This window comes from Ambystoma mexicanum, chromosome 13, assembly GCF_040938575.1.
Source record: "Ambystoma mexicanum isolate Mex_15411 chromosome 13, UKY_AmexF1_1, whole genome shotgun sequence".
In the NCBI taxonomy this organism is placed as follows: domain Eukaryota; kingdom Metazoa; phylum Chordata; class Amphibia; order Caudata; family Ambystomatidae; genus Ambystoma; species Ambystoma mexicanum.
The window spans coordinates 85,122,992-85,149,466 of NC_090938.1; the positions used below are offsets into that span (position 1 = coordinate 85,122,992).

General features: G+C 48.1%; 1 protein-coding gene across 1 annotated transcript in view; it reads right to left on the reverse strand.

Moving 5' to 3' along the window:
• The window catches only part of RHOC (ras homolog family member C), a 163,576-nt gene that overhangs the window by 43,539 nt on the left and 93,562 nt on the right, over window positions 1-26,475 (reverse strand). Inside the window, exon 2 of the mRNA XM_069633330.1 lies at window positions 3,274-3,431. Coding sequence (XP_069489431.1) covers window positions 3,274-3,429 — 156 coding nt within the window. The 5' untranslated portion in view covers window positions 3,430-3,431. The remainder of the gene's footprint in view (window positions 1-3,273; window positions 3,432-26,475) is intronic.

Sequence of the window (26,475 nt, forward strand, 5' to 3'; positions counted from 1 at the left end):
CAGTGTTGTGTTAACAGTTTTTTTATATAAGCGCTTAATACCAGAGATTGGATTATAAGCGCGAGATCAGGATTTGAACCCGTGGTGTGCAGCGTCGTCTTGCTTCCAAGACGAACGCGTTAAGCCTGAGCTATCCCACCCTCACCTGGGTAATCCACAGTGAGGAAGAACCAAAGTAGGATTCGAAAAAGGTTGGGGGGGGCGGTCTCAAAGTTTTAATTTTCTCCTTACCAGACATTTTCATTGAACAGAAATGGGTTGGATAAACACCCCTATATCCCATCCTTAGGGGGGTTTCTCTGCCTAGGTAACCAAAACTAAAGTCTGTGTCAAGTCATTAAATTTATAACTGTCCTTGTGTTCAAAACATTCTAATCTGGCCCTCACACTAGAAATTAACAACCATGGGTGCGAGGAAATGTCTCCTTGTTGGCAAAAAGTGTTCATAAACTAAATATGTAAATCCAACAGAAATGTAAGTATTTTCCAAGGAGAAATCCTTGGAGCCAGAGGGTAGTTCTCTTCCCTTGGTATTTAGGTAGGATGGCAAAAGTGTACTCCACTGTCAGAAACCCTCTTGTGGGTTCTTTAGCTCACCTGCTGTACTGTCATAGCAGGTATCTTCCCACAATTTTAAAAAGTTTGCATTCTTTTCTAAGTGCCTGGTCTATTTGGTTGCCAAATATGGAATTCCTAGATCCCCTGGTATACTCCCCTGCCAGGTATCTTGCCACCATGTCTTACAACATTAGTATGCTTTTAGTGGATGGCCTAGTATAGTCCCCTGCCAGGTCCTGCAGATCCACCTGGTGTACTTCTCTGCCAGGTATCTTCCCCCTCTGACCCCCAAACATCAACTGCTTGCTGTACACCTTTCATCAGAACTTCTTAGTTTCACCATCCTTTAATATGCCACAGTCACATCACTTTGCTGTATTTCTATTGGTATCAGGTAATATGCCCACCAAAAATATCGCCGTATATATGTTCGTCGGGAACGATATTTTTAGTGGGGATAATATTTAGGGTTTTTGGAAGCAGGGGTTGCAGAGGTGACCCCTTTCCCTTGTTCCATGCCTTAATATCGCTGCCAAAATATGGCGATATTTTTGCGGGGGTATTAACACATGGAAGCTTTCTATTTGCTTACTTAAGGTAATACTTGTTCCAACTTTTCCCCACATCTCATACATAGGAACTTGCTCAAGTTTTGTTGTTGCACTTTATCTCGTCGGTATTCAAATATTCTTGATTCATTTATTTGTTTACATGCATGTTTGTATGCTCCAGGGTCCGCAATGGCTGTGGGCGGACTCGCGGTTGATTTGCAGCATCCCCGACCCATGGAATGTCTCTGCGATGAAGCTTCCTCTGGAATGGCCTCCTTCACGGTGCAGACCTTCCTCTGGCGTTGTTCAGCTTTTCACTCACCTGCCTGCATCTCTCGGCATGGACTAGAGATTGCTGCTTCTCGCCATGATTGGTCCTCCAAAATGTGCCCACAGCATCTCTCCTTTCTTCGTGCCACGCTGGCATGTGACTCGCGTTTATAAGATACCACACAGATGTGCCAGGCACCTCGACTTCCTCTGGCACTGTCCTCTCGCGTTCTGCCTGCATTTTGAGTACAGATGCCATTTTGTAATGTCCCGCGCACTTGTGCATCCACCAAACAACTAGTCTGCACGTTTGGTTTTGGGTTTCTTTCAATCTGCAGCAACTTCTTCCTCGTCTCAGTACTGGAGGTTTTATGGGAATTGAAGTCCATAGAGACCATGGGATTTCTAAATTGATTTTGTTTAGAAGTTTTACTTAGATAGACAACATAACTCGAAGATGTTGTAGGTGTGTTATGTATGTCTGATGTATGAATGCAACACTGTATTGCGTGAATTAAAGGAAGGGGTTTCTGGGTTCTACAATAAGGAGGATGTGTGGGGTGACAACAAGCCATCACGAATTTGGATGTTGTAAGATTTTCAGTGTAAAAGGGAGAATACTGCATGTCATCCGATGTAGCCGCCACCTTTCCCCAGATAGCCCCTCACAGCAGCCCCCCACACCCATGTGATCCTCCCTCATACTATTACACCCCACCCCCCTCCTGACTCCCCCCCCCCCTCCCCCGGGGTCAGGATCAGGTGGTCCCTTGGCCACATTCGAGGAGATTGTTGACGGGTAATCAGTGAGGATCCAAAGGATTACTCACAATAGCCATGTAGGTTTTAGTCTTGTGGTTGTAAAGTCGAAAACGTTGTGCAATAGTGAGTAAAGTAAATAATCAAACCATGTCAGTAACTTGCACATGCTTTTATTTTGTAAATAAAAAGAAAAACGCTTGTCCTCATAAGTTCAGCATTTTAAATGCAAAGTTGGCTGAATTGGAAAGGTTTTTACATAACCATGCATTAGGTGGGATAAAGTAGCATTAGGTGGGATAAAGTAACCAGTTTCTATGGAAGAATATTTTAAACAAATGTTTAAACATGTTTTAGCTGTTTGACGTGGTAAATTGGAACTTTTAGTAAAAATAAATGCACAAAAAAACACTTTGCAGAGAGCCAGTGTCTTGTGAAGCGAAAAAGCTTGCCTGCACGTTGCATTGCGGCTTCCATTGCACCTTTAAAGTCAGAATGCAGTCAATTCCATTGACTGCACTCCAAAGATTGTGAATGTCTAAGAGGTCAATGATGACTTCCCTGCGCTAATAGAGAGGACGGGTATGGGCATTTAAGAATACTTCAGCCTTGGAGGCCGAGAGAGTGATTATTGCAGGATAGTGACCCCCCACCAACCCCCAAACCCCCCCCCCCTCTCCGACTCCCAAGTTATGGCCTGAGCGGAGCCTTAATCTTGGGCCATAAATTAGGACAGGGTCATTATCCTGCGGTAAGGCTCTCTCTGCGTCTAAAAGGCTTAAGCCTTTTGAAATGCAGTACTTTGTGCTAGTAACAGGGTTTTGCAGTTCTAGCATTTAAGTTACATATGTTTGGACTGTTTTAGTAAACCGCTTTTCTTTTTTTAAAAATCAAATACATTATTGCAAGTTTTAGCTTTCACGTTATGTTAAATTAGGTTCGAGTGCCTATTGAAAAAAAACTTGCTATATTGCATTGTTTTTGTTATGCAGAAAAAGGATTTCTTTGCCTGGCTACTCACTTCATGATTTCTGGAATGCAGGCAATGCTAGTAGTTATTGACTGCATGCTGAACCCTGTGACTGGCCTAGGTCAATAAAGGAGTTGATTACTAGGAGCATGCGCGCAAGGTTACCTGTTTGCCGTCTACTTCGATGTCAGCTATGTAGTTCTCAAAGACCGTGGGCACGTACACTTCCGGGAACTGGTCTTTGCTGAAGACTATGAGCAGGCAGGTCTTGCCGCAGGCACCGTCACCCACAATTACCAGTTTCTTCCGAATGGCCGCCATGCCTGTTAAAGGAAGCAGAAAAATGGATTAAAACAATATATATATATTGCCATTTGAATTAATATGCGATGTCTCTGAAATGAACCAGAACTTTGAAGTGGTCATTGAACTTTTGCACTGACTTATTGCAGGTGTTTGCACAGGGATCTGTATCGGCAGAAGCTAGCGGCCATTCAACTCAGCGCCCAAGCATGACCGACTGATGTCGAACCAGAACAACATGCGAAGTAGAACGGGTTCCCTATTCCTAAGCAGCCAGGTCCCGATCTAGAAGCACCATGGATCAGGCAGTCTGCAACCTCGGTCTTCATATACTTTTGGCCACGACTCCTGAGAATAATGGCGCGAATGTTAACGGAAGTTCAACACATATGGAAAGCCAAAGGTTGGAGACCCCTGCGGGGCTACATGGACTAGTAGGTTTGCTAATACCATCACAAGGCTCCCCTGTCCCAGAGATTATATATTCCAAATAGCAGCAAGATTGGGATGTGAAAAAAAATATATACATTCGATGTGTAATGTCCAATAAATTTATTGGTTCCATCATATCGGCTGAATGTGAGGAGTTGAATCGACTGGCGACCGACTGCCCCGCACAGGGAGCATAGGATAGGCTGACCCCCGCACAGGTAGCATGGGATAGGCTGACCCCCGCACAGGCAGCATGGGATAGGCTGACCCCCCGCACAGGCAGCATGGGATAGGCTGACCCCCGCACAGGGAGCATGGGATAGGCTGACCCCCGCACAGGGAGCATGGGATAGGCTGACCCCCGCACAGAGAGCATGGGATAGGCTGACCCCCGCACAGGGAGCATGGGATAGGCTGACCCCCGCACAGGGAGCATGGGATAGGCTGACCCCCGCACAGGGAGCATGGGATAGGCTGACCCCCGCACAGGGAGCATGGGATAGGCTGACCCCCGCACAGGGAGCATGGGATAGGCTGACCCCCGCACAGGGAGCATGGGATAGACTGACCCCCGCACAGGGAGCATGGGATACACTGAGGATGGGATAGACCGAGGATGGGATAGACCGAGGATGGGATAGACCGAGGATGGGATAGACCGAGGATGGGATAGACCGAGGATGGGATAGACCGAGGATGGGATAGACCGAGGATGGGATAGACCGAGGATGGGATAGACCGAGGATGGGATAGACCGAGGATGGGATAGACCGAGGATGGGATAGACCGAGGATGGGATAGACCGAGGATGGGATAGACCGAGGATGGGATAGACCGAGGATGGGATAGACCGAGGATGGGATAGACCGAGGATGGGATAGACCGAGGATGGGATAGACCGAGGATGGGATAGACCGAGGATGGGATAGACCGAGGATGGGATAGACCGAGGATGGGATAGACCGAGGATGGGATAGACCGAGGATGGGATAGACCGAGGATGGGATAGACCGAGGATGGGATAGACCGAGGATGGGATAGACCGAGGATGGGATAGACCGAGGATGGGATAGACCGAGGATGGGATAGACCGAGGATGGGATAGACCGAGGATGGGATAGACCGAGGATGGGATAGACCGAGGATGGGATAGACCGAGGATGGGATAGACCGAGGATGGGATAGACCGAGGATGGGATAGACCGAGGATGGGATAGACCGAGGATGGGATAGACCGAGGATGGGATAGACCGAGGATGGGATAGACCGAGGATGGGATAGACCGAGGATGGGATAGACCGAGGATGGGATAGACCGAGGATGGGATAGACCGAGGATGGGATAGACCGAGGATGGGATAGACCGAGGATGGGATAGACCGAGGATGGGATAGACCGAGGATGGGATAGACCGAGGATGGGATAGACCGAGGATGGGATAGACCGAGGATGGGATAGACCGAGGATGGGATAGACCGAGGATGGGATAGACCGAGGATGGGATAGACCGAGGATGGGATAGACCGAGGATGGGATAGACCGAGGATGGGATAGACCGAGGATGGGATAGACCGAGGATGGGATAGACCGAGGATGGGATAGACCGAGGATGGGATAGACCGAGGATGGGATAGACCGAGGATGGGATAGACCGAGGATGGGATAGACTGAGGATGGGATAGACTGAGGATGGGATAGACTGATGCCACACAGGCAGCATGGGCTAGACTGATGCCACACAGGGAGCATGGGCTAGACTGACGCCACACAGGGAGCATGGGCTAGACTGACGCCACACAGGGAGCATGGGCTAGACTGACGCCACACAGGGAGCATAGGACAGGCTGACCCCCGCACAGGGAGCATAGGACAGTCTGACCCCCCGCACAGGGAGCATAGGATAGACTGAGGATAGGACGGTCTGACCCCCCGCACAGGGAGCCTGGGATAGACTGAGGATGGGATAGACTGAACCACACAGGGAGCATGGCCTAGACTGACCCCCGCACAGGGAGCATGGGATAGACTGACCCCCGCACAGGGAGCATGGGATAGACTGACCCCCGCACAGGGAGCATGGGATAGACTGACCCCCGCACAGGGAGCATGGGATACAGGGAGCATAGGATAGACCGAGGATGGGATAGACTGAGGATGGGATAGACAGCCACACAGGGAGCATAGGATAGGCTGACCCTGCACAGGGAGCATAGGGCAGTCTGACCCCCCCCCCGCACAGGGAGCATAGGGCAGTCTGACCCCCCCCCCCACACAGGGAGCATAGGGCAGTCTGACACCCCCCCCCACACAGGGAGCATAGGGCAGTCTGACCCCCCCCACACAGCGAGCATGGGATAGGCTGACCCCCGCACAGGGAGCATGGGATAGACCGAGTATGGGATAGACCGAGGATGGGATAGACCGAGGATGGGATAGACCGAGGATGGGATAGACCGAGGATGGGATAGACCGAGGATGGGATAGACCGAGCCACACAGGGAGCATGGGCTAGACTGATGCCACACAGGGAGCATGGGCTAGACTGACGCCACACAGGGAGCATGGGCTAGACTGACGCCACACAGGGAGCATAGGACAGGCTGACCCCCGCACAGGGAGCATAGGACAGGCTGACCCCCGCACAGGGAGCATAGGACAGTCTGACCCCCCGCACAGGGAGCATAGGACAGTCTGACCCCCCGCACAGGGAGCATAGGATAGACTGAGGATAGGATAGACTGACCCCCGCACAGGGAACCTGGGATAGACTGAGGATGGGATAGACTGAACCACACAGGGAGCATGGCCTAGACTGACCCCACACAGGGAGCATGGGACAGGCTGACCCCCGCACAGGGAGCATGGGATAGACTGACCCCACACAGGGAGCATGGGACAGGCTGACCCCCGCACAGGGAGCATGGGACAGGCTGACCCCCGCACAGGGAGCATGGGACAGGCTGAGGATAGGATAGACTGATCCACAGAGGAAGCATGGGATAGACTGAACCACACAGGGAGCATGGGATAGACTGAACCACACAGGGAGCATGGGATAGACTGAACCACACAGGGAGCATGGGATAGACTGACCCCACACAGGGAGCATGGGACAGGCTGAGGATAGGATAGACTGATCCACAGAGGGAGCATGGCCTAGACTGACCCCGCACAGGGAGCATGGGACAGGCTGACCCCCGCACAGGGAGCATGGGACAGGCTGACCCCCGCACAGGGAGCATGGGACAGGCTGAGGATAGGATAGACTGATCCACAGAGGGAGGATGGGATAGACTGAGGATGGGATAGACTGAGGATGGGATAGACCGAGGATGGGATAGACCGAGGATGGGATAGACCGAGGATGGGATAGACCGAGGATGGGATAGACCGAGGATGGGATAGACCGAGGATGGGATAGACCGAGGATGGGATAGACCGAGGATGGGATAGACCGAGGATGGGATAGACCGAGGATGGGATAGACCGAGGATGGGATAGACCGAGGATGGGATAGACCGAGGATGGGATAGACCGAGGATGGGATAGACCGAGGATGGGATAGACCGAGGATGGGATAGACTGAGGATGGGATAGACTGAGCCACACAGGGAGCATGGGCTAGACTGATGCCACACACGAGCATGGGCTAGACTGACGCCGCACAGGGAGCATACGACAGTCTGACCCCCGCACAGGGAGCATAGGACAGTCTGACCCCCGCACAGGGAGCATAGGACAGTCTGACCCCCGCACAGGGAGCATAGGACAGTCTGACCCCCGCACAGGGAGCATAGGACAGTCTGACCCCCCGCACAGGGAGCATAGGACAGTCTGACCCCCCCGCACAGGGAGCATAGGACAGTCTGACCCCCCGCACAGGGAGCATAGGATAGACTGAGGATAGGATAGACTGACCCCCGCACAGGGAGCCTGGGATAGACGGAGGATGGGATAGACGGAGGATGGGATAGACTGAGAATGGGCTAGACAGCCACACAGGGAGCATAGGATAGGCTGACCCCGCACAGGGAGCATAGGCATAGTCTGAACCTGCACAGGGAGCATAGGGCAGTCTGACCCCCCCCGCACAGGGAGCATAGGGCAGTCTGACCACCCCCGCACAGGGAGCATAGGGCAGTCTGACCCCCCCCGCACAGGGAGCATAGGGCAGTCTGACCCCCCCCGCACAGGGAGCATAGGGCAGTCTGACCCCCCCCTGCACAGGGAGCATAGGGCAGTCTGACCCCCCCGCACAGGGAGCATAGGGCAGTCTGACCCCCCCACACAGGGAGCATAGGGCAGTCTGACCCCCCCCACACAGGGAGCATGGGATAGACTGACCCCACACAGGGAGCATGGGATAGACTGACCTCACACAGGGAGCATGGGATAGACTGAGGATGGGATAGACTGACCCCACACAGGGAGCATGGGACAGGCTGACCCCCGCACAGGGAGCATGGGACAGGCTGACCCCCGCACAGGGAGCATGGGACAGGCTGAGGATAGGATAGACTGATCCACAGAGGAAGCATGGGATAGACTGAACCACACAGGGAGCATGGGATAGACTGAACCACACAGGGAGCATGGGATAGACTGACCGCACACAGGGAGCATGGGATAGACAGAGGATAGGATATACTGAACCACACAGGGAGCATGGGATAGACTGACCCCACACAGGGAGCATGGGATAGACTGAGGATAGGATAGACTGATCCACAGAGGGAGCATGGGATAGACTGACCCCACACAGGGAGCATGGGATAGACTGAGGATAGGATAGACTGATCCACAGAGGGAGCATAGGGCAGTCTGACCCCACACACAGGGAGCATGGGATAGACTGACCCCACACACAGGGAGCATGGGATAGACTGACCCCACACAGGGAGCATGGGATAGACTGACCCCACACAGGGAGCATGGGATAGACTGAACCCACACAGGGAGCATGGGATAGACTGAACCCACACAGGGAGCATGGGATAGACTGACCCCACACAGGGAGCATGGGATAGACTGACCCCACACAGGGAGCATGGGATAGACTGAGGATAGGATAGACTGACACCACACAGGGAGCATGGGATAGACGGAGGATAGGATAGACAGCCACACAGGGAGCAAAGGCTACACTGAACCTGCACAGGGAGCATAGGGCAGTCTGACCCCCCCCGCACAGGGAGCATTGGGCAGTCTGACCCCCCCCCCCCCCCGCACAGGGAGCATGGGATAGACTGACCCCGCACAGGGAGCATGGGATAGACTGAGGATAGGATAGACTGACACCACACAGGGAGCATGGGATAGACGGAGGATAGGATAGACAGCCACACAGGGAGAAAAGGCTACACTGAACCTGCACAGGGAGCATAGGGCAGTCTGACCCCCCCCCGCACAGGGAGCATTGGGCAGTCTGACACCCCCCCCCCCCGCACAGGGAGCATGGGATAGACTGACCCCGCACAGGGAGAATAGGCTACACTGACCCCGCACAAGGAGCATAGGGCAGTCTGACCCCCCCCGCACAGGGAGCATAGGGCAGTCTGACCCCCCCGCACAGGGAGCATAGGGCAGTCTGACCCCCCCGCACAGGGAGCATAGGGCAGTCTGACCCCCCCGCACAGGGAGCATAGGGCAGTCTGACCCCCCCGCACAGGGAGCATTGGGCAGTCTGACCCCCCCCGCACAGGCAGCATGGGATAGACTGACCCCACACAGGCAGCATGGGATAGACTGACCCCACACAGGCAGCATGGGATAGACTGAGGATGGGATAGACACCCACACAGGAAGCATAGGCTACACTGACCCTCCACAGGCAGCATGGGATAGACTGACCCCGCACAGGCAGCATGGGATAGGGGGCACATATTCTGGATCCTTTAGCCAATGTTCGCTGCACAGAGCCAGGACACTGAGTGGGGTGCACCAGAGGGGAGCAGTCAAACGATTTAAGGGACGGTTCGGGGGCATTTGTGGAGTTATAGGGCCTAGTGGGTGGGCACGTGAAATCAGGAAGCATCAGACTGTCTCAGGCGGGGTTGGGGTGCGGAGGGAGGGGGGGTTAAAGGTCCGAGCCTGCCCCATTAAGTACACATAGTGAGGATAGAGGGGGACAGGGATTGGAGGTCATGGAATATGGACGGTGTGAATGAAGCAGAGGGGGTTGGTGCACGCGATTCGGTGGGTGGTGTTTCAGAGTTAGGGAGTCGACGAGAAGCGATTCAGACAAAATCAAGTAATTAAGAAAATAAAGAAATATTTCCCATCACCCATCCCTGAGTTAACTCAATTACCAGGAGCCTTTAGATTTGCAAGTAAGAAGTAAAAAGGACAGCATCTGGATATGCAAGCATTTAATTAGCACAATTATCCCCCCCCCCCCCTTTTGTGCTTTGTGTCTGTGGGGGCTCCAGTCTAAATGTTTCACATGGAAATATTGTGACAAAAAAGCATCAATAAAAACAAAATATTACAGACACTTAATAAAGCGAAAAAATAAAAATCACTTCTGGAGCAAAGATTGAAAAATCAAACCATACGAACGAGGTTGGGGCTAATTCCAGCTCGACCCCAGGCAGCGCCCATTGACGCTCCCCTCCCAGCCCCTTAAAGCGGGTCTCCTCAAGGCGCTCCTGTGTGCTACTCATGCGTAGGTATGGACGGGGGGGGGGGGCTTATTCATTTCCAGCCCAGTGAAGCAGAGAAAGCATACTACCAACTTAAATCATGTGTTTACTCGCCAGTATTGCCAATCATTTGTCATTTCCCTGGAATCGTCCAAAGCGCACTGAAAGCGTTTCAGACCCCAAGAACCACTTGAACTACACCGTTTGGAAAATATAAACATTCCTCCTGCATAACTTGCCATCAACTATGCGTGCAGTATACACCCAAAAAAAAAATATTAAAAAATTAAAAAAAAAAATCTTTTAAAAAAAATATCCTTTGCAGAACAGATTTCCACTCGCCATTTATTAGCACACCCTTCAATATCCACCTGCCCTCTCCAACCCAGAACGCAAACAAGTCAATACCGGACTGCTGCAAGTGGACAGTGATGTAACTGTGTGTTCGACCGACCGCCCAAGTGTAGTGTCGGGTCGATATTCTCACAGTGGAGCCCTTCAATCCTGGAAGACAAACGGGCGACAGACCGTGGCTGGGGCCACCGTTATTCACTGTGCGATGACCCAGATTGATCATGGCCGAGATGCCCTGGGAGGCTTGTGGACACAAGCCACGCTCTACGGCGTTCCTTCGACTGCACCAGCAGGGGCGTAGCCAGGATGGTCTAACAAGAGGGGCCTGAAGCTAATGTATTTGGGCCCACCGCAGTGACATTAACATCTGTAAAGGCCCACACAGTGCTGCCGAGTTGGCATTTACAGATTTTGGGTGGGCCTTGCCCACTCAGGCCCTACCCTGTCTACACCTCTGTGCGCCAGTATCTCTGTGGCACAGGCCACTGGAGGGGTATGGGAGACTTGTTGACTACTCACGGCATTTAGGCGTCTTAGGAAGGCCGTAAACACAAACTGCTGACCAGTGGGCCTTGCTCCACGGGCACATGTAAACAGCGGTGGACTGGGAACCAAACGGGACCCTGGAAATAATGGTCGAAGTGGCCCCATATTACACATTTTCAGCAAGCCCAACTCTTTTCCTATAGGAAAATTTGAAAATAGCACACAAAGGAGGCCCAGGATACAGAGGCCTAACGGGAAATCTCCAGAGTTGCCTGTAGGCCAGTCCACCCCTGCATGTAAACACAAGGGAACACATTTCTTGGATATACCAACAATGGGGTCCCAGAGACAAAACTAAATGAAAAATATATAAATATTCCATGAAAAGCACAAAATGACCCATCACACTTTTAGGTGAACACAACCCCATACAAATCACTCACAAATTAAAATCAGGCCAAATAAAAATAAAAATTGCTAAAAAAAAAAGTTACGTTACTACCTATATAAAGTTACAATCCATCATCTTTGGAAATACCAAAGGGTATCATTGAACAAAAAACCTAAAATAAAACCAACATGGTTGGAACCTTAATTCACCCTGAGAAATCACGAGTCAAAAAGATCAACACAGCTGTACCTTGTCAACATACAGCATACCACTCTATAGAGCAAATATACACAATACATTCCAAAACCACACATTACAACTAAATAGCTCCGATATCCAAATTAGAAGCCAAAAACAAACCCACGTCCCCCCAAACAAATCTTTATAGAAGCAAGACCTAAAAGCTCCTGTGGGATAACGTCCTTCATCCCCTCCCCATCACCATCACCCCCACCGCCGCCGCATCAAATATGTAGTAGTGTGCCTGCCGGCCCACACCCTCTCTAGCAGGAGTCTGATATGTGGATTACATGCACGGAGCTTGGCTGGCGTCCTATACCACCCAGTTAATATCTTGGCATGGGTTTCTGGAAGGGGAGATCAAAGGGAGGCACCCTAGGATCTTTAGATCTCCTCTAAAGTCTTATTAGTCCGTGTCGCGCCAAACTCCCCCCCTCCCATTCCGCGCAATGTTACCAGCACTCCGGTGTGGCAAATGCTTTAATCTCCCTGTAGAGCCAAGAAATCACTCCTTTGGAATCTGCTGCCAATTGTTAAATGGATTCCAATGCTGGCAGTGCTCCATTTCCTGCCTCCCTATTAGACGGAGGGAGTACCCAGGGTCTAGCTTGCAGGGAACGAGACCGGTCATTCTCTTCCAGTCCCGATTGCAGCTTGCACTCCTCAAACGCATTTTCCCATGGAGAAATAAATTGCCCATGTTACTCACTCCTTTTGACATCCATCCCACAAAGCCTCTAGCCTTAATCCCAGGAGTAAAACCGCCACTGTTCACCGGCGGTGTAAATGGTGAGGCGTATGTGCACCCATTTAGCCTAGCTAGCTCAACCCATATTGCCAGAGAGGTTTGCATCATTGGGTTGAGGGAGAGACCATGTGCTCTCATAGGTCGGGGAACCCATGGCTGTGACCATAGAGGTCGTCCAGCCCCCACCTGTTCCATAACCACCCATAGCTTGTTCGTATCTTTGTGCCCAGTTGATCAATGGGCAGATCTGTGTAGCCTTGTAGCAGTTCCATCATTTTGGGAATACGAAACCCCCTGTTCTCGAGAAGCATAGACCCCGAGTGCCCCCACAGGAATTGTACCAACATGGCCTCCCACGTTTCTATTCTGGTCTTGGGTTGAGGAATGGGAACCGTCTGAAAGAAGTAGAGAAACCTAGGAAGGTTATTCATTCGAACGGCTGCCATCCTGCAAAACCAGGACAGGTTTAGCGAATTCCATCTATTGGGATCATTCCCAATTCCTCAAACGAGGGGTTGGGGGGCGGGGAGGGGGGGAATAGTTGACCCAAAGAGCTCTTTTAGGTTGGCTTGTATTTCAAGTCTCGGATACCTATCTGCCCTGGATATCGAAATATACGGGCACTGATGTTCCAATTCTGCCCTAATTTGTGGTGGAATGTTTAGCTCCAAGATCTCCAATTTGGTCTTGTTCACTTTGAAGCCAGACACTTGGACAAAAAGGCTTCGCTCTCTATACTAGGCCAGTGATGTATGGGGGTCCGCTATCGACAAGACTACGTGTGCAAAAAGATCCATTTTATGTTTCATACCTCAAGACGTGATGATGCCAGAATGTCATTGTTGGATTGTACTCTGGATGCAAAGTGTTCCATTACTAGTGCCAACAGGAATGGGACAGGGGGCAGCCCTGCCCGGTAACCCCTCTTTAGCTCATGCCCATAGGATTCCATTAATTATCATGCATGCTGTTGGGTCAACATAATTTCGCAAGGATCATATTGCACATTTTGGGCCCAATATTAAACTTGTCCAAGACAGCTGATAGCAACCCCCAGTCAAGGACCTTTTCTGCATAAAGGGTCAGTGCTAATGAGTGGGCTGGGTTTCTTCCAGATGTATCCACTGTACCGCTACCCCAGATAAAGCCAGATTGGTCTGGATTTCTGAGTATAGGCCTACATTTCTCCAATCTATTGGATCATGGGATTTGTAGTCAAAACCATCTGGAGGTGAGCAGGTTGCAGACCACCGAATAAGTGTATGCCTGTAAACCCTTCTGATGTACCGAAGCTCCCAAAAGCAGGGATCATGCTCAATAAGTACTCAAGATACAACAAATCAAAAGAAATTAATGTTGGGGTTATATTGGAAGAAACATTTTAACCTTGACTTAAGCAGAAGCCGATAGCCTCCTGAAAGGCTTTAAGCCATTAACGGGATTATTCTTGATCATAATTGAATTTACAAAACAGTGCCATGTAAAAAAAACAGCCCTGCGTTCTTCAGAAATCATTAAGACCACGCCTAATCAAGCCCCTCGCCTTGTGGGGGGAGGGAGGGAATGGAAATGGCAAAGCTAACAAATTCCTTCCCTGGGAGAGTTTGATGATTAGGTTCTCGTTTTAGGAGAAAAGCAAAGAGAAAAGACAATAAAATCACTTAGTGGCCAACCAATAAATATGCATTACTGAAAGAAAACCCAGTAAGATGAATGGGAATGTGGGCCTCAGCCACTCCTTGTGAAAGTACAAGCCACTCCTCATTGAATTAGTTCTGCAAGAAACAGTGACTCCCCCCCCACCTCCCCAAAAACAGGTTAAGGGTCTGCACGCCTGAAGACAAGTAGAATAGTCAAATGCAATTGTTGAGGTTAATGAGGCATACTTTAAAAGAAAAACTTTGTTTTGAATCAGTCTGCACCTGCAAGTGACAATCGTTGCACATGTTGATTAGATTGTGTCAGAACCAGAAGGAATGACCCCCACCCCCCTCCCAATCGAGAAAGCAGAGAATATAGAACCGTGTCATTTATTCCCCTCCCCCACTCCCTCTCCCTCCCTCCCTCCCTCCTGGGTGTTGGTTATCACCCCGTGGGCAGGAGCTTCCAGAGATGCTCCTTTAACCTTGTGTCGATTTTATGTGAACCGTTGAGTTTAAATGTGCATCAGATGGATTCCAGTTTTTGTAACAATCTTCTCAAATACTGAAAGTTTACATGTTTGGAAGGAGTTGGCCCTAGGAGCCAAAAGTAGCTCCTGGTAGCTGTTGGGGCCAAGATAACCAGGCTCTACCATGCTAGAAGCAGGAGCTAAATAGCTCCCAGCAATTTCGAACCCGGCACTCTTGATTGCTCCACCGTTGGCCCAAAGCTCAAGGTGCCGCTTTGGAATGGCTCAGCATGAGCAGAGTGCTCAGTGTAAAAAAAAAAAAATGGTAAAAAAAATTAGTGGAACTATCCTCCCTGTGGCCTGCCCCCACTCCCCACCCCAATCGCCAAACCCCCTCACACTTGCCATCAAAACACGCTATTGAAAGGGACGCTCAGTTAAAGTTTCAATTCCCTCCTACACTTATTTTAAATCAAAAACATTCCACAATGGTTTCTTTGTAAAATAAAAGGACATGAAAATAACATTTTAAAAAGTAGAGGAACATCGCTCAACCGTTCCCGCCCACGTGGAGCAGTGATGCGCACACTGAAGTCAGGCCAGTGACGCAGGGGCCCAGAGCTCGACTGCCAGCCAACTAATTTCCAGGAGGGGGTGGCAACAGTGTAGCCTCCATCTCCACCTCCATGGTAACACGGGTTGGATTGAATGAAGGACGCCATATAACTGAAAGAAAATGGCCGCCAAACTAGTGACCGGACGGCAGGCCTCCTCCTGGCTCCAACACAGGGTGAATAAAGGGGGTGCTTTATACTAGACTCATTATACTGAGTGCTTTAGGTTAACCTTTTCCAACTATTTTCACTGGTCCTGGAGAGAACACCCCAATAACCATTAAACCCTAAAAAACGAGGTTGATCTTTCTAGTTTAAACCAGAGCAAAGTGTGGAAGAGTGCCAGTGGGAATTAACAACATTAACCCATGTTCTACTTCTACTCGCCGCAGCCTCCGTATCATAAAAAGATGTAGCACGCTCGCACTCTGAACCACTACCTTTCTAGCTCTACATTTCCCCGCAGGTCTTCCATTGTCTTGGCGCCATTTGATAGCGCCACCCCAGCTGTTGCTGACAGAAGCACGACCAGACACAAACAATGTCTTAAATGGTGGTAGGGCTACTGTGCTTTTTTTGGCAAAAGATGCTATGAATAAAGACCAATATTTAATTTCAGTAACATTGTAAATTAGCTTCATTTAATTGTGCAATGTTCCTTTAGATTTTTTAAAAAAATTACAATATGCATTAATTAATTCCAGATAGGTTGTAATTCCAAGACAGTCTGGTACACTCCTATTATACACTATACAAAAAATAAAACAGAAAGAGGAAGAGGAGGGGTTCCTGGCTGCTTTGCATGGCAAGCATGGGCGTTGAGCGCTTAGTTCGAAACTGCACTGTGTTCATTGAAAGGGGGACCAGTTGAAAGACCAGAACATTTTGCATTTAAGAATTCGGAGTTTAGGACATTGGGTGGAAAGGTAATCGTGTTACCAAGCTCTATACCTTTGTTTTTCGATGTTCTGTTCTTTTCCTGGTGTGCTTTCACAGCTGAAATTGAGTTAAGCTCTAAAATCCAATAGAATGAGAAAAAGGACGGGGCGTGAGCAGAATTTGCTTTCTTAAAATACAAGCCGGTACAGTGCCAGGATGCGGGGCAGGGGAGCCGCTAAACTACTTGTTGCAGTGTATCAGGGATCATATTATGGAACGTTTGCACTGGTGCAAGCAAATTACAATAGCCCAAGTGCAAAAATCAGGCTTTCAATGCATGTTTGCTCCTAGGCACAGGTGCACAAATGCATTGAAATATAAGTTTGTGCAAGAGCCCATTTTTGTACTACTGGTCATTGCGCTTCCACGGGGGCCATCTTTCTCCAGTATCTCCATGGCCATTTTGAACCAAACGATGAGCACAGCGAGGTGTCCTCCGGGGTAGCAGAGCAGGCAGTCTTGGGCACATCCTCAAGCCGTCCAGTGATTGAATGGAACAGGCCCAAATGGAGAATGTTTAATATAGCGCCATGATTATATGCGCTTAAGGCTTCTAACTAAAATAGGTAAATGCACAATAAAATTTATTTTTTAATTAGAGTTTTTTTTTAAACTTATTTTGATTGAACATCATGAGTATACAAACAGTAGCCAGAAACAACATAATAACAAAGTAAATTAATTTTTACCCTCACCCCCTCCCAACCTACCCCTCAATGCATAAGCAGAACAAGTTCCGTTGGACTGAAGACTGATGGCGCAGTCGAAAGAATGACCTGTAACAAGCTAGAGCTATTTAAGCTGATTGATGGAGTAAGGTCATGCAGAGTAATATCAACGTGGACTAGAAGTGGGGTAGATGCACTGCTGTACCACAGAGATTACAGGGGTTTCACCAACACAAATGGCTCACACTCATCATTCAGTAGAGCAACAGACCACTCTTGCAAAAAGGAAGGCATGGTCTCATTGGATATGGCAGTCAACTTCTCACAGGTGAAAATAGCCCTTAACTTATTAAAACAATCCGTTTTAGAGGGGGCCTGTGCACTTTTCCATTTTTGGGCAAGGGCCAATCTCCCCGCTCTCAACATTGCTCCGACCACTTTCGGAAAAGCATATAAGAGTCTTGCATAGGCGTACACAGTAGGATCTCCAGAGGATGTAACGTCAAGCTAGTTCCCACTATGCTTTTGATCCAGCTGAGCAATTCTGACCAATACACTTGAATGACCGGACAGCCCCACCACAAGTGAAACCAAGTACCACGTTGTGAGCACATCCTAGGGCATAGCGGGGAGACATTTTTAAACATTTTGGATAGGGTAGCCGGCGGGCGGTGCCAAGAAGGGAGTATTTTGAAGCGGTGTTCCATGGCCGAGGTATACAATGACCTGGAAAAGATGGACTTAAAGACTGCCCTCCATGTCGACTCCTCCAAGGACATGCCCAGTTTCTCTTCCCAAATTTGTCTAAAGGATTGCCTACCCTCCACTTTAGCTGTGATAAGAACATTATAGATCTTCGTAAGGGAGCTCTTCCTCGTCGAGGATTCGACCAAGATTCTCTCAAAGGGGGTGAGGGGGTGAACCAAATCAGAAATCCAACGAGGGTGAGTGAGAATCCCCTTCAGACATAAGTATTCGAAGACAGGAGGAGAGCTATCCCACAACGCTTCTGAGATTTGCCCACATTCGATGACAACTCCCTGGCGAAATTGAGCTGCCCTCTCAAAGCCCCCCCCATCTGACCACGACTGGGTATTGGGAAACCCCTGGAAACCCGATTAAACGGAGGGCCCCAGAGTGATCTTAAGGGAGACGGCCAGGAGGAGAGCTGTTTGTGGTCTTTATTTGGTTTCCAAGAAGCCCACAAAATAGCGAGAGTAGGGTGAGTTTTAAGATGTATGGGGAGAGATTTGGGGGGCGCCCATAATAAATCTCTTACTGTTCTCGGATGGGAATGAATGTCCTCAATGTAAGTCCAATAGGTTCCCAATTCATCCTTCACGTGCTCCAACATCACACGAAGTTGAGCCACCTCATGGTATAATCTAAAGTCGGGGAGGCCAAAGCCTCCACATAACTTCGGCAGAGTTAGGGTAGAATGCTCAACTCTCACCCTTTACCATTCCAGATTAAGTGGAGAAGTTGAGATTACTTTTTTTGAGTGTGAGAGGGGCAATTTTTGGTGTAATTCCTGTCTGGAGTTTTCTTTTATGAACTAATGTGGTTGTATTTTTTCCTCTGCTCTAAAACCAATAGCGGTATTATAATTACTAAGGCAGTGATTCGACACAGTATAAAAAAGCATACAAGAAAATTAATTCTAGTAATACTGTGCTTATTTCTCGCATTGCCACAAAACATGTGTTAGTATTAGAGAAGCCTTCTATTTTCACATGGCACTACATTTTCCCGTAGTAGAACGGCTGTCTGAAAACTAACTGCAGAGGGTTTCCTTGATCAATGCAAGTGGTTATGATTAACTGGAAGCCTTCCAACCAACACCCTCCAGTTCCACTAGACAGAACTTCCTGGGATGATGAAATATTAGGTTGCCATTGCTACATTCAAAACAGCAACAATTTCCAAAGCTACTTTATCACCAAACACATGAACCCAGGGAGTTGGGGTACCAACTTTAAATTGGAGAGGTGGATGGCGATAGTTGCTCCTTAAAGTAAGCAACCATCTTACCTTGGATGTAGCAGGGCGGTCATGCTTAGTTTGACCAGCAGGGTCTGGTTAAGCAGGTGTTCCGATTGATTTATGGACTCTGGCCTGGTGGATAGATTTTTAGGAGGCCACTCTAGTTATAGAGCACAGGGGAACTCAGAGGTCAGACAAAAATCCAATCAAGGTAAACGCGGAGGGCAGTCAAGGCTATTCTCAGGAGAGTGAGTGGGGTCAGGGGTCCGCAATGAATCCACGGCAGTGAAGCAAACAATGCGATTCAGACAGGAATATATCAAAAATACAGCATTTGTTCTAGGCCTTAAACACTAAAAAAGATGAATCGCGCAGATAGTCGCACAGCACTAATATACATATCACCAAAAGCTTCTTAAAATGCATTCAAATGACCCAATACAGGAGGCAAGTAGATGAATGCAGAGAAGATGGAACCAAGTCAATTCACAAGTGAGGTTTCCCCCAACTTCCCCAAGACGAATGGGACCTTGTGCCCAAAAGTAACAGGAGCGACAATGCTTCTCCCCAGAATGCATCTGTAACAGGTAAGTTACTTGTGTTGAAAATTGTTCAAAAGAAGAGATGCAACTAAGTTACTAGGTAAGTAAATAGGTCTTTTAGATTGTACTACTTCGTTTCAATGACCAAAAATCAGCGAAGTGGAAAGATACGAAGAGTTGTTCTCAATGTTGACCTACGGAGGACAGGGGGAAACAAACGCGTTGAGCTTACTTGGCCCTCCCACTACCCAGACTTTGATTTTCTTAGGTGACAGGATGGGTCGACTGGTGGGGGGAGGAGGGGGCGGGTGTGGTTGTTGGAGGTTGGAAATCCTGCGGTTGGTTCCGGTGAGAGCTGTCAAGGAGTTGTGGGTGCAAGGATTCCTCCAGTCAGAACTGCAACCAGAGTCTAACCCTTGCTGATGGAGAAATTCAAGAATGACCAATGCAGCCCTCTTCAGGACATTTCAGAGAACAGGGCAAGGTGAGTTCCAGCAACAGCCTCTGCACGCAGACCATGGCAGGTATCCTTCTAGAGACGTTGTAGAAGTCCTTCCAGGGCAGGATGTCTTGAGGCTAGGAGGATAAAGGGTGGCAGGAATGAGACTCGTACCACAATCTGGTTGCATTTACAAACATGGAACAGCGATGTTCTCCCAGGTAGCCCACTGGAGAGCTGGACAGCCCTCTGGCTGGTCCAGGGACACTTACAAAGGCTTATGATGGTTGCTTCCTAGAGTAAACTTCAAGACTTGTTGGTCCCACTAGTCCAGGGATTGAAGCACTGCAAACAGGGCCTTCGCAGATTTGGTAGTCCAACAGGGATTCACCGGGCCAGAAATAGGAAGGGATGCCAGGTCTATTCAGAGCTTCAGTCGGCTGTTCTTCTACGAGGGATTCTGGGCGCCAAAGTAAAGGCTGCAGGAGTCCTCTTCTTAACCAAAATCCAGCCAGGAAGTAAGTCCAAGCCCACCAATGGTAAGGATATGCACCATCCAAACAGGCAGTAGTTGTCCAATCAGTGACAATTATTGGTTTCACTCATGACCACACCCAGCATTTCTGGCACCACAAATGTACACAAAAGCAGCAGCTTTCCTGGACAAGTGCAGGACCTTGTATGAGATTAGTCCTGGCAAGGGAGGAAGGGCAAACAATATGGCCAAAGAAACAGCAAAAATCTCATGGCGTGGCAATTTTAGGGCACTAGACACATTTAGCCATACACAGTAAACGTAAATGTGCGCACTAGAAATAACACACAAATGGTCATTAGAATTGCTGACACCAGCTTGTCTTTACACACATAAAAGTAACCAAATATCTCAAGTAGAAAAGGCTAGGGTGATACAAAAGTATCCCCCGTCAGAACAGGAAAAGAAAAACAAAGTTAAAATATTGGGAGTACAGACACTATGGAGGGAAAGTTGCCAAAAGAGAAATCTTTCTAAACAGCAGGGTATATTAGGAGTCATGGTTGAATTTGGTGAGCTATGCATGGGTGGGAGGGCGATGCTTGGTTGTGCATGCCTACCGACACTTCAAAACAAAACATTGCCAGGGAAGACAGAATAGCCAACGTGCGGGTAGGCACAAGACCAAGTTCTCCACAGAATCCCCGGGGTGACAAGGAGCGCAACTTCATTAAAACATCCATTTTAAGACAAAATGGCCAGCAAAGCAACTTTGCATAGGTGATATAAATAACAGTTTTGCAATGTTCATTTGCTAAGTGAACATAAATGTAATGTGTGATAGAATATAATGTTTGCTGAAAAAAGCAGTCAACATCAAATTGTTGATGCCAACTCTTCTTGTTCCCAGCTGGCCTGTCCTTCTGTAGTGAGGCTGTTTCAGATTGTAGACTCACCCCCAAACTATGGGCTCTTCTGGTGACCCTCTGGTCAGCCTCTGATGTGCTTCTAGAAGTTGAACGTTCTGCTACCCATGTTGGATTGGTCGCCCGTTTAAAGTCTTGGTCTTCCCGCTTTACCCCACTTACATTAATTCAGCTAGAATGTGGACTAAGCAGCACTAGACAGTGGCCACTGAGCTAGCATGGAGCCCTGCACATCCATTGTTTGCCCTGGTGAGAACTCTTCTTCCATTTGCCTTGGGCTGTTTCTTTTGGAGTGGACTTATCATTTTAGGTGGAGGTCCTCCCAACCAGTCTACGAGTACCTTTACTTCAGGTGGCCACAAAGGATGCCATATCATTTCTTGCATTACGCTGGGCTGCTCGTCGAATGGGGCAGTTCTCGCTCTGCATAGATTGGAATAGTGCGTTCTATGCATCCGTTTTTTGGTCGTGGACATGCTGTTGCTTGCGGATCTCACAGGGTCATCCTACAGATTTCTAAGCTGAAGCACGTGCCTCATTTCTCAGATCTTATATGGATTGCTACTATTTATATGCGACGAACCACGCTAGGAATCCAGGGCCAAATTCCGGCAAAAAGGGAAAATACAAAGTTTTCAAAAGTGACGTCCTTTGTGGAGGTCTCAGAGGGGGGGCTCAGACGAATATGCAGAATTGGGCACATTTAGGTCCCATACGCTCAGAGTGGGTGAAGACCGCTCTCAATTTCACTTCTTGAACTCTCCATAGCTTACCAAATGTTTAAACTGGATGCAGTTTTACAAACACAAAAAAGCCCAAAGCTTCTGGCAAGGCAGATCTGTAGACAAACACAGACCGGTTACAGTACCGTGCTGATACTAGTCTTCAGTTTCAACCAGTCATATTGCTTGGAAATTGATTCTTCACCCGATAGGTGAGTGATGGCTTCTTAGTTTGGCCAGGGGTGCCCCACAGTCTTTTAACTTAGGTCTCATTTTCCACATTTTGCCACATTTTCCACCTTACATAATTTAGTTTGCATTATGGATTCTTTAATACATTGATTTGGATCAACTCATTGGTATTGAGCCTGGTGCCCATTGCAGTGGCATCAACCTTTGATAACTAGAAGAAAATCATGTGTACCTCCGAGTACCATTCTGACCTAGGAGGTTGGACGGATAGAGCAGCGCTTCCTGCCAATGAAAAACATGCATCACCATCAGAGAATGGAAGAGATGTTTACGTCTTCACGGATACGATTGATCGCTTCCAAAATAAGATATGTCATTTTCATTTCGTTGTTCCTTCCTCTAAATTATTTTCCTTTGGGTTTGGTGGTCGGCAAAGTCCCTCCCTCGCCCGGGACCCACATCCCCCTAGGAGGCACCCCTTGTCGCAGCTTAATCAAAATTCTCCGGTGCCATAAGATCATAAATCACATTTTCCAAAATGGCAGCTTTTTCCTCCTTTAGTCGTTTATTTTCCCTGCAGTTTCCATCATAGTCTTTCTAGACAAATAAGTTGTCTTCCTTCTCAGTCACAGTTAGGCCACCAAGCCGGAGCGTAACAGAGGCGTAAAGATTTTTCTAATACGAAATCTCAATCCCGGTTGTTCAATTATTTCCATAATTTTGCACCCTGACTTCAATTGGTGTAGGTCTAAGAAGTGAACCCGTCATTGTCGCGATGGCTCTATCCACTGATCCTCGAACACATATTTTCCAGATTCACAAATCATGGCTCTAGGCAAGATCATTTTGAAATGTATGCCAATTTAATAGTAATTTGTCATTTATAACTCGCTTAATAACCAGAGGTTTCTAAGCTCTGCGTCGTCTTACTTCCAAAGCTAGCGCATTGCCCCAGAGCTATCCTCCTGACATTATCAAATCATGTTGCTGGCGCAACACAAGGAGCATTTCAGAGAACAACAAATCATGATTCGTCAAGACCACAACTACAGACAGTTGTATAGCACACACACTACCAAAAAGCAAGCCAGATCATGCTGCACTCAGTTTACCACAGTTAAAAGGTCTCCAAAATCTACTAGAAAGTTGGGTTTTAAGAATGCAGCATTTCCACACCCTGGCATGAGTAATTGACGCAGGCTGGTAGCTGCTTCTATCTTTAAGAGCGGATGAACCAACAACATTTTTTTTTTTTTTTTAAAGAAATAAAAAGATATGCAATCTATTGTAGGAATAGTAACCCAGCCGTATTTTTCATACTCACGTCTCACCAGGCGTTCCTCGGATTCTATTGTGATCCATACCACCAGAATAAGAAAGTTCGGTTTCACAAGTGCTGTGGAACTCATGCAACTATCCCAATGTAACATGCCAACAGTTTGGGCTGTCATGTAGTCACGGGAAAGGCACGTTCCAAGCACCGCCATAGTGGATTTAACTGGCCTTTGATGGTAGTAAGTGCAAACTGGTGCAAGTACCTGGACATTTGATCGCAGTGCCTGGAAAATACTGATACACAAGCCAAAACAGCTGGCTTTCCCAATGCTCATTTTTAACAGGACATCAGTGAAGGACACGCATAGTGCATATAAACAGAGTGGCTGAGGCAGATCTGGTCAAGACACTTATTACATCAGTAACGCATTTACAACACCAATGAAGTCATTAGCTCTCAGAAGACTGCATTAAAAAAAAAAAATAAAAAAAACAAGTGCAGCGTTTGATGGTAAGGCTGGATTAAAGCGAGCTCAAAGATCCCAGGAGGATGTGTTTTGGGCAGGAACTGGGTGGAAATGGCCAAAGGGATTAGCACGGCGATGAGCAGTCAATGGGTGGGCAAATAACCAAACACCTACGTGTCCCGCCTCATTTGCCATTTCTCCCGGTCTGTACTCTAATGCAATAGTTTTGAATTCTAGATGGCGCAATAGCCCCAACTAAAAATGGGGCTTTGGTGTTTTACTGGATTGCAACACATTAGGACAATTCTTCCCAGCATCACAAATGGCAACTGGACACAAACATGTGGCAAGGACACAGCGGTTTTGGTGGCGATTTACTCATGAACTACAGGGCCATACGGGCAGGTACATAATGATTGTCAATGGAAATTGGATCCTATAAAGTAATCCACAGGTAAAACGGGACAATTCTTTCAGATATACATGTGTATGGCCTGATGGCAGTCGATGGGTTAACAGGGAATTCAAATACAGAGTAGATTTGATGAGCAGGAGCGGACAGCAGCTTCAGGTTGTTGGACCTCACCCAGCAAGCAGGCACTATGCTGTGTTCAACAAAACTAACTTTCACAGGAGATACAATAGGACTGGTTTATTATTGGTCACCCATTATGCTTCAAGTCCTCAAGACGGGTCCACATGCACCTTTCCACAGATCTGCAAACAGAGAATGTTACATTGTCACACGGGTAGGGTTGTATGGCACCACCGTTAGGATTCCAGTACCAGATGGTGCCAGGCTAGTCAAACTCCAGTAGGCTACACACAGGAGCTAAACAACTTGCATCTCGTCAAGCAATTTCCATCCCTGCATTCAACAATCCTTCAACCGTGCTCTGCAAATCCTCCCCAAAGTTGTCCTGTGAAAATTCAAGGGTCACGTTTGGGGCAGCAGGTCAGACACTGTGCACTTCCTAAAAGCCCCTTTGTGCCACCCATATTCCTCACCATGCCACCGCCCCCCCACCCCAACAATAGTATGGTTTCTACTATTGCACCCGTTTATTCAGCCGAAGTGATGCTTGCTTTGATCCCTGCACTAAAACATAAGCCGAAGGAGTGGCACAGTGCATCCCTTTCACAGAGGGCCCGGATGTGGTCCAAGGCTCATCTTAATTTCTCTGACAGCTAGGAGGATGTGTAATAGGCTGTCTCACCTCTTGGTCAAAGCAGTCGAGAGGTTGTGTTTTTTTATCCGCCCCTGCCATTTTATTTGTAGCCAGTATTATTTACGTTTCAATAGGAGTTTGGTTTCTTTGGCCATGCACCAATCAATCGAACAAGTACTGACATTTTTGAGGAAGTGGTTACTTTCACATCACCAACGCCCAATCTGACGCAAGGAATCCTCCAAGGTGAACAACTAATGTGGGAACCTCAAGAACCAGCTAGCAAAATTAATCTCAAACAGAATGATTAACCCTTTTTAGAGTGAAGTCCATAAAGGAGTGTAACTGACAGGGGGCACAAGCGCAGACATCAGTATCCCCACATTCTAACTGATCTGGTACCCATTCTTAAATTCGACCCAAAAATATCTCCAATACAAATCTAAAATCCAAACTAATCTACAAGGATAAATCTTGAACTTTGCTTATTATCCAATTTCCTCCAATGACTGGAAGAGTTGGCCAATCCTACTATTAAGCATGTGCCCTACGTAGAGGAGGTCCCAAGTACAGCCCGCACTCCAACCGTCCATTTTGAAGTACCAGGAACGTTCACGCCGAAATATGCGACGTATGATGAGCAAATAAACCAGCAGAGAGCCGCAGTCGGACTCTGTCCAGTACCTATCAGAAGAGCAGCACCTATTGAAATACCTACACATAAACCATGGACCGTAAGGTACCTATTGAGAAAACCATTTCAACAAATGTAACGAATGAAGATCGCCCGAGTACAGTCCCTGAAGAAACCAAAAAGGTCTTAATGGAAGACGAACGGTGACGACACGAGAAACCAGACTGACTCACATATAGAAGAGATGACGACCAGAGAATGACGTAATGAGACAAAACGCCACGGACAAGGGACATTGTGGACCTAAAGTGAAAGGACGATGTCAAACCTAAGAAGCTTAAACTGTAAGCATGACTAAGATGTTCAACCAGTTTACGCATGTACATTTGCTTGGAACCGCAAGAAAGCTAAGAAAATCGTGCAGCTTGCTATGCTTAGTAGAAAAATAGAGTGCAGCAAGCGCCACCTATACATATCTACCTCAAGAGAAACACGTTGCATAAGCATACTTCCACGTTGCACAAGAAGCAGAATTAACCAAAGGTTACTAAAGGCCACACAAGGAAAGCTTCATATTTAACAAATCGAGAATAAAAGGAAGAACGAAACTCAGCAGAG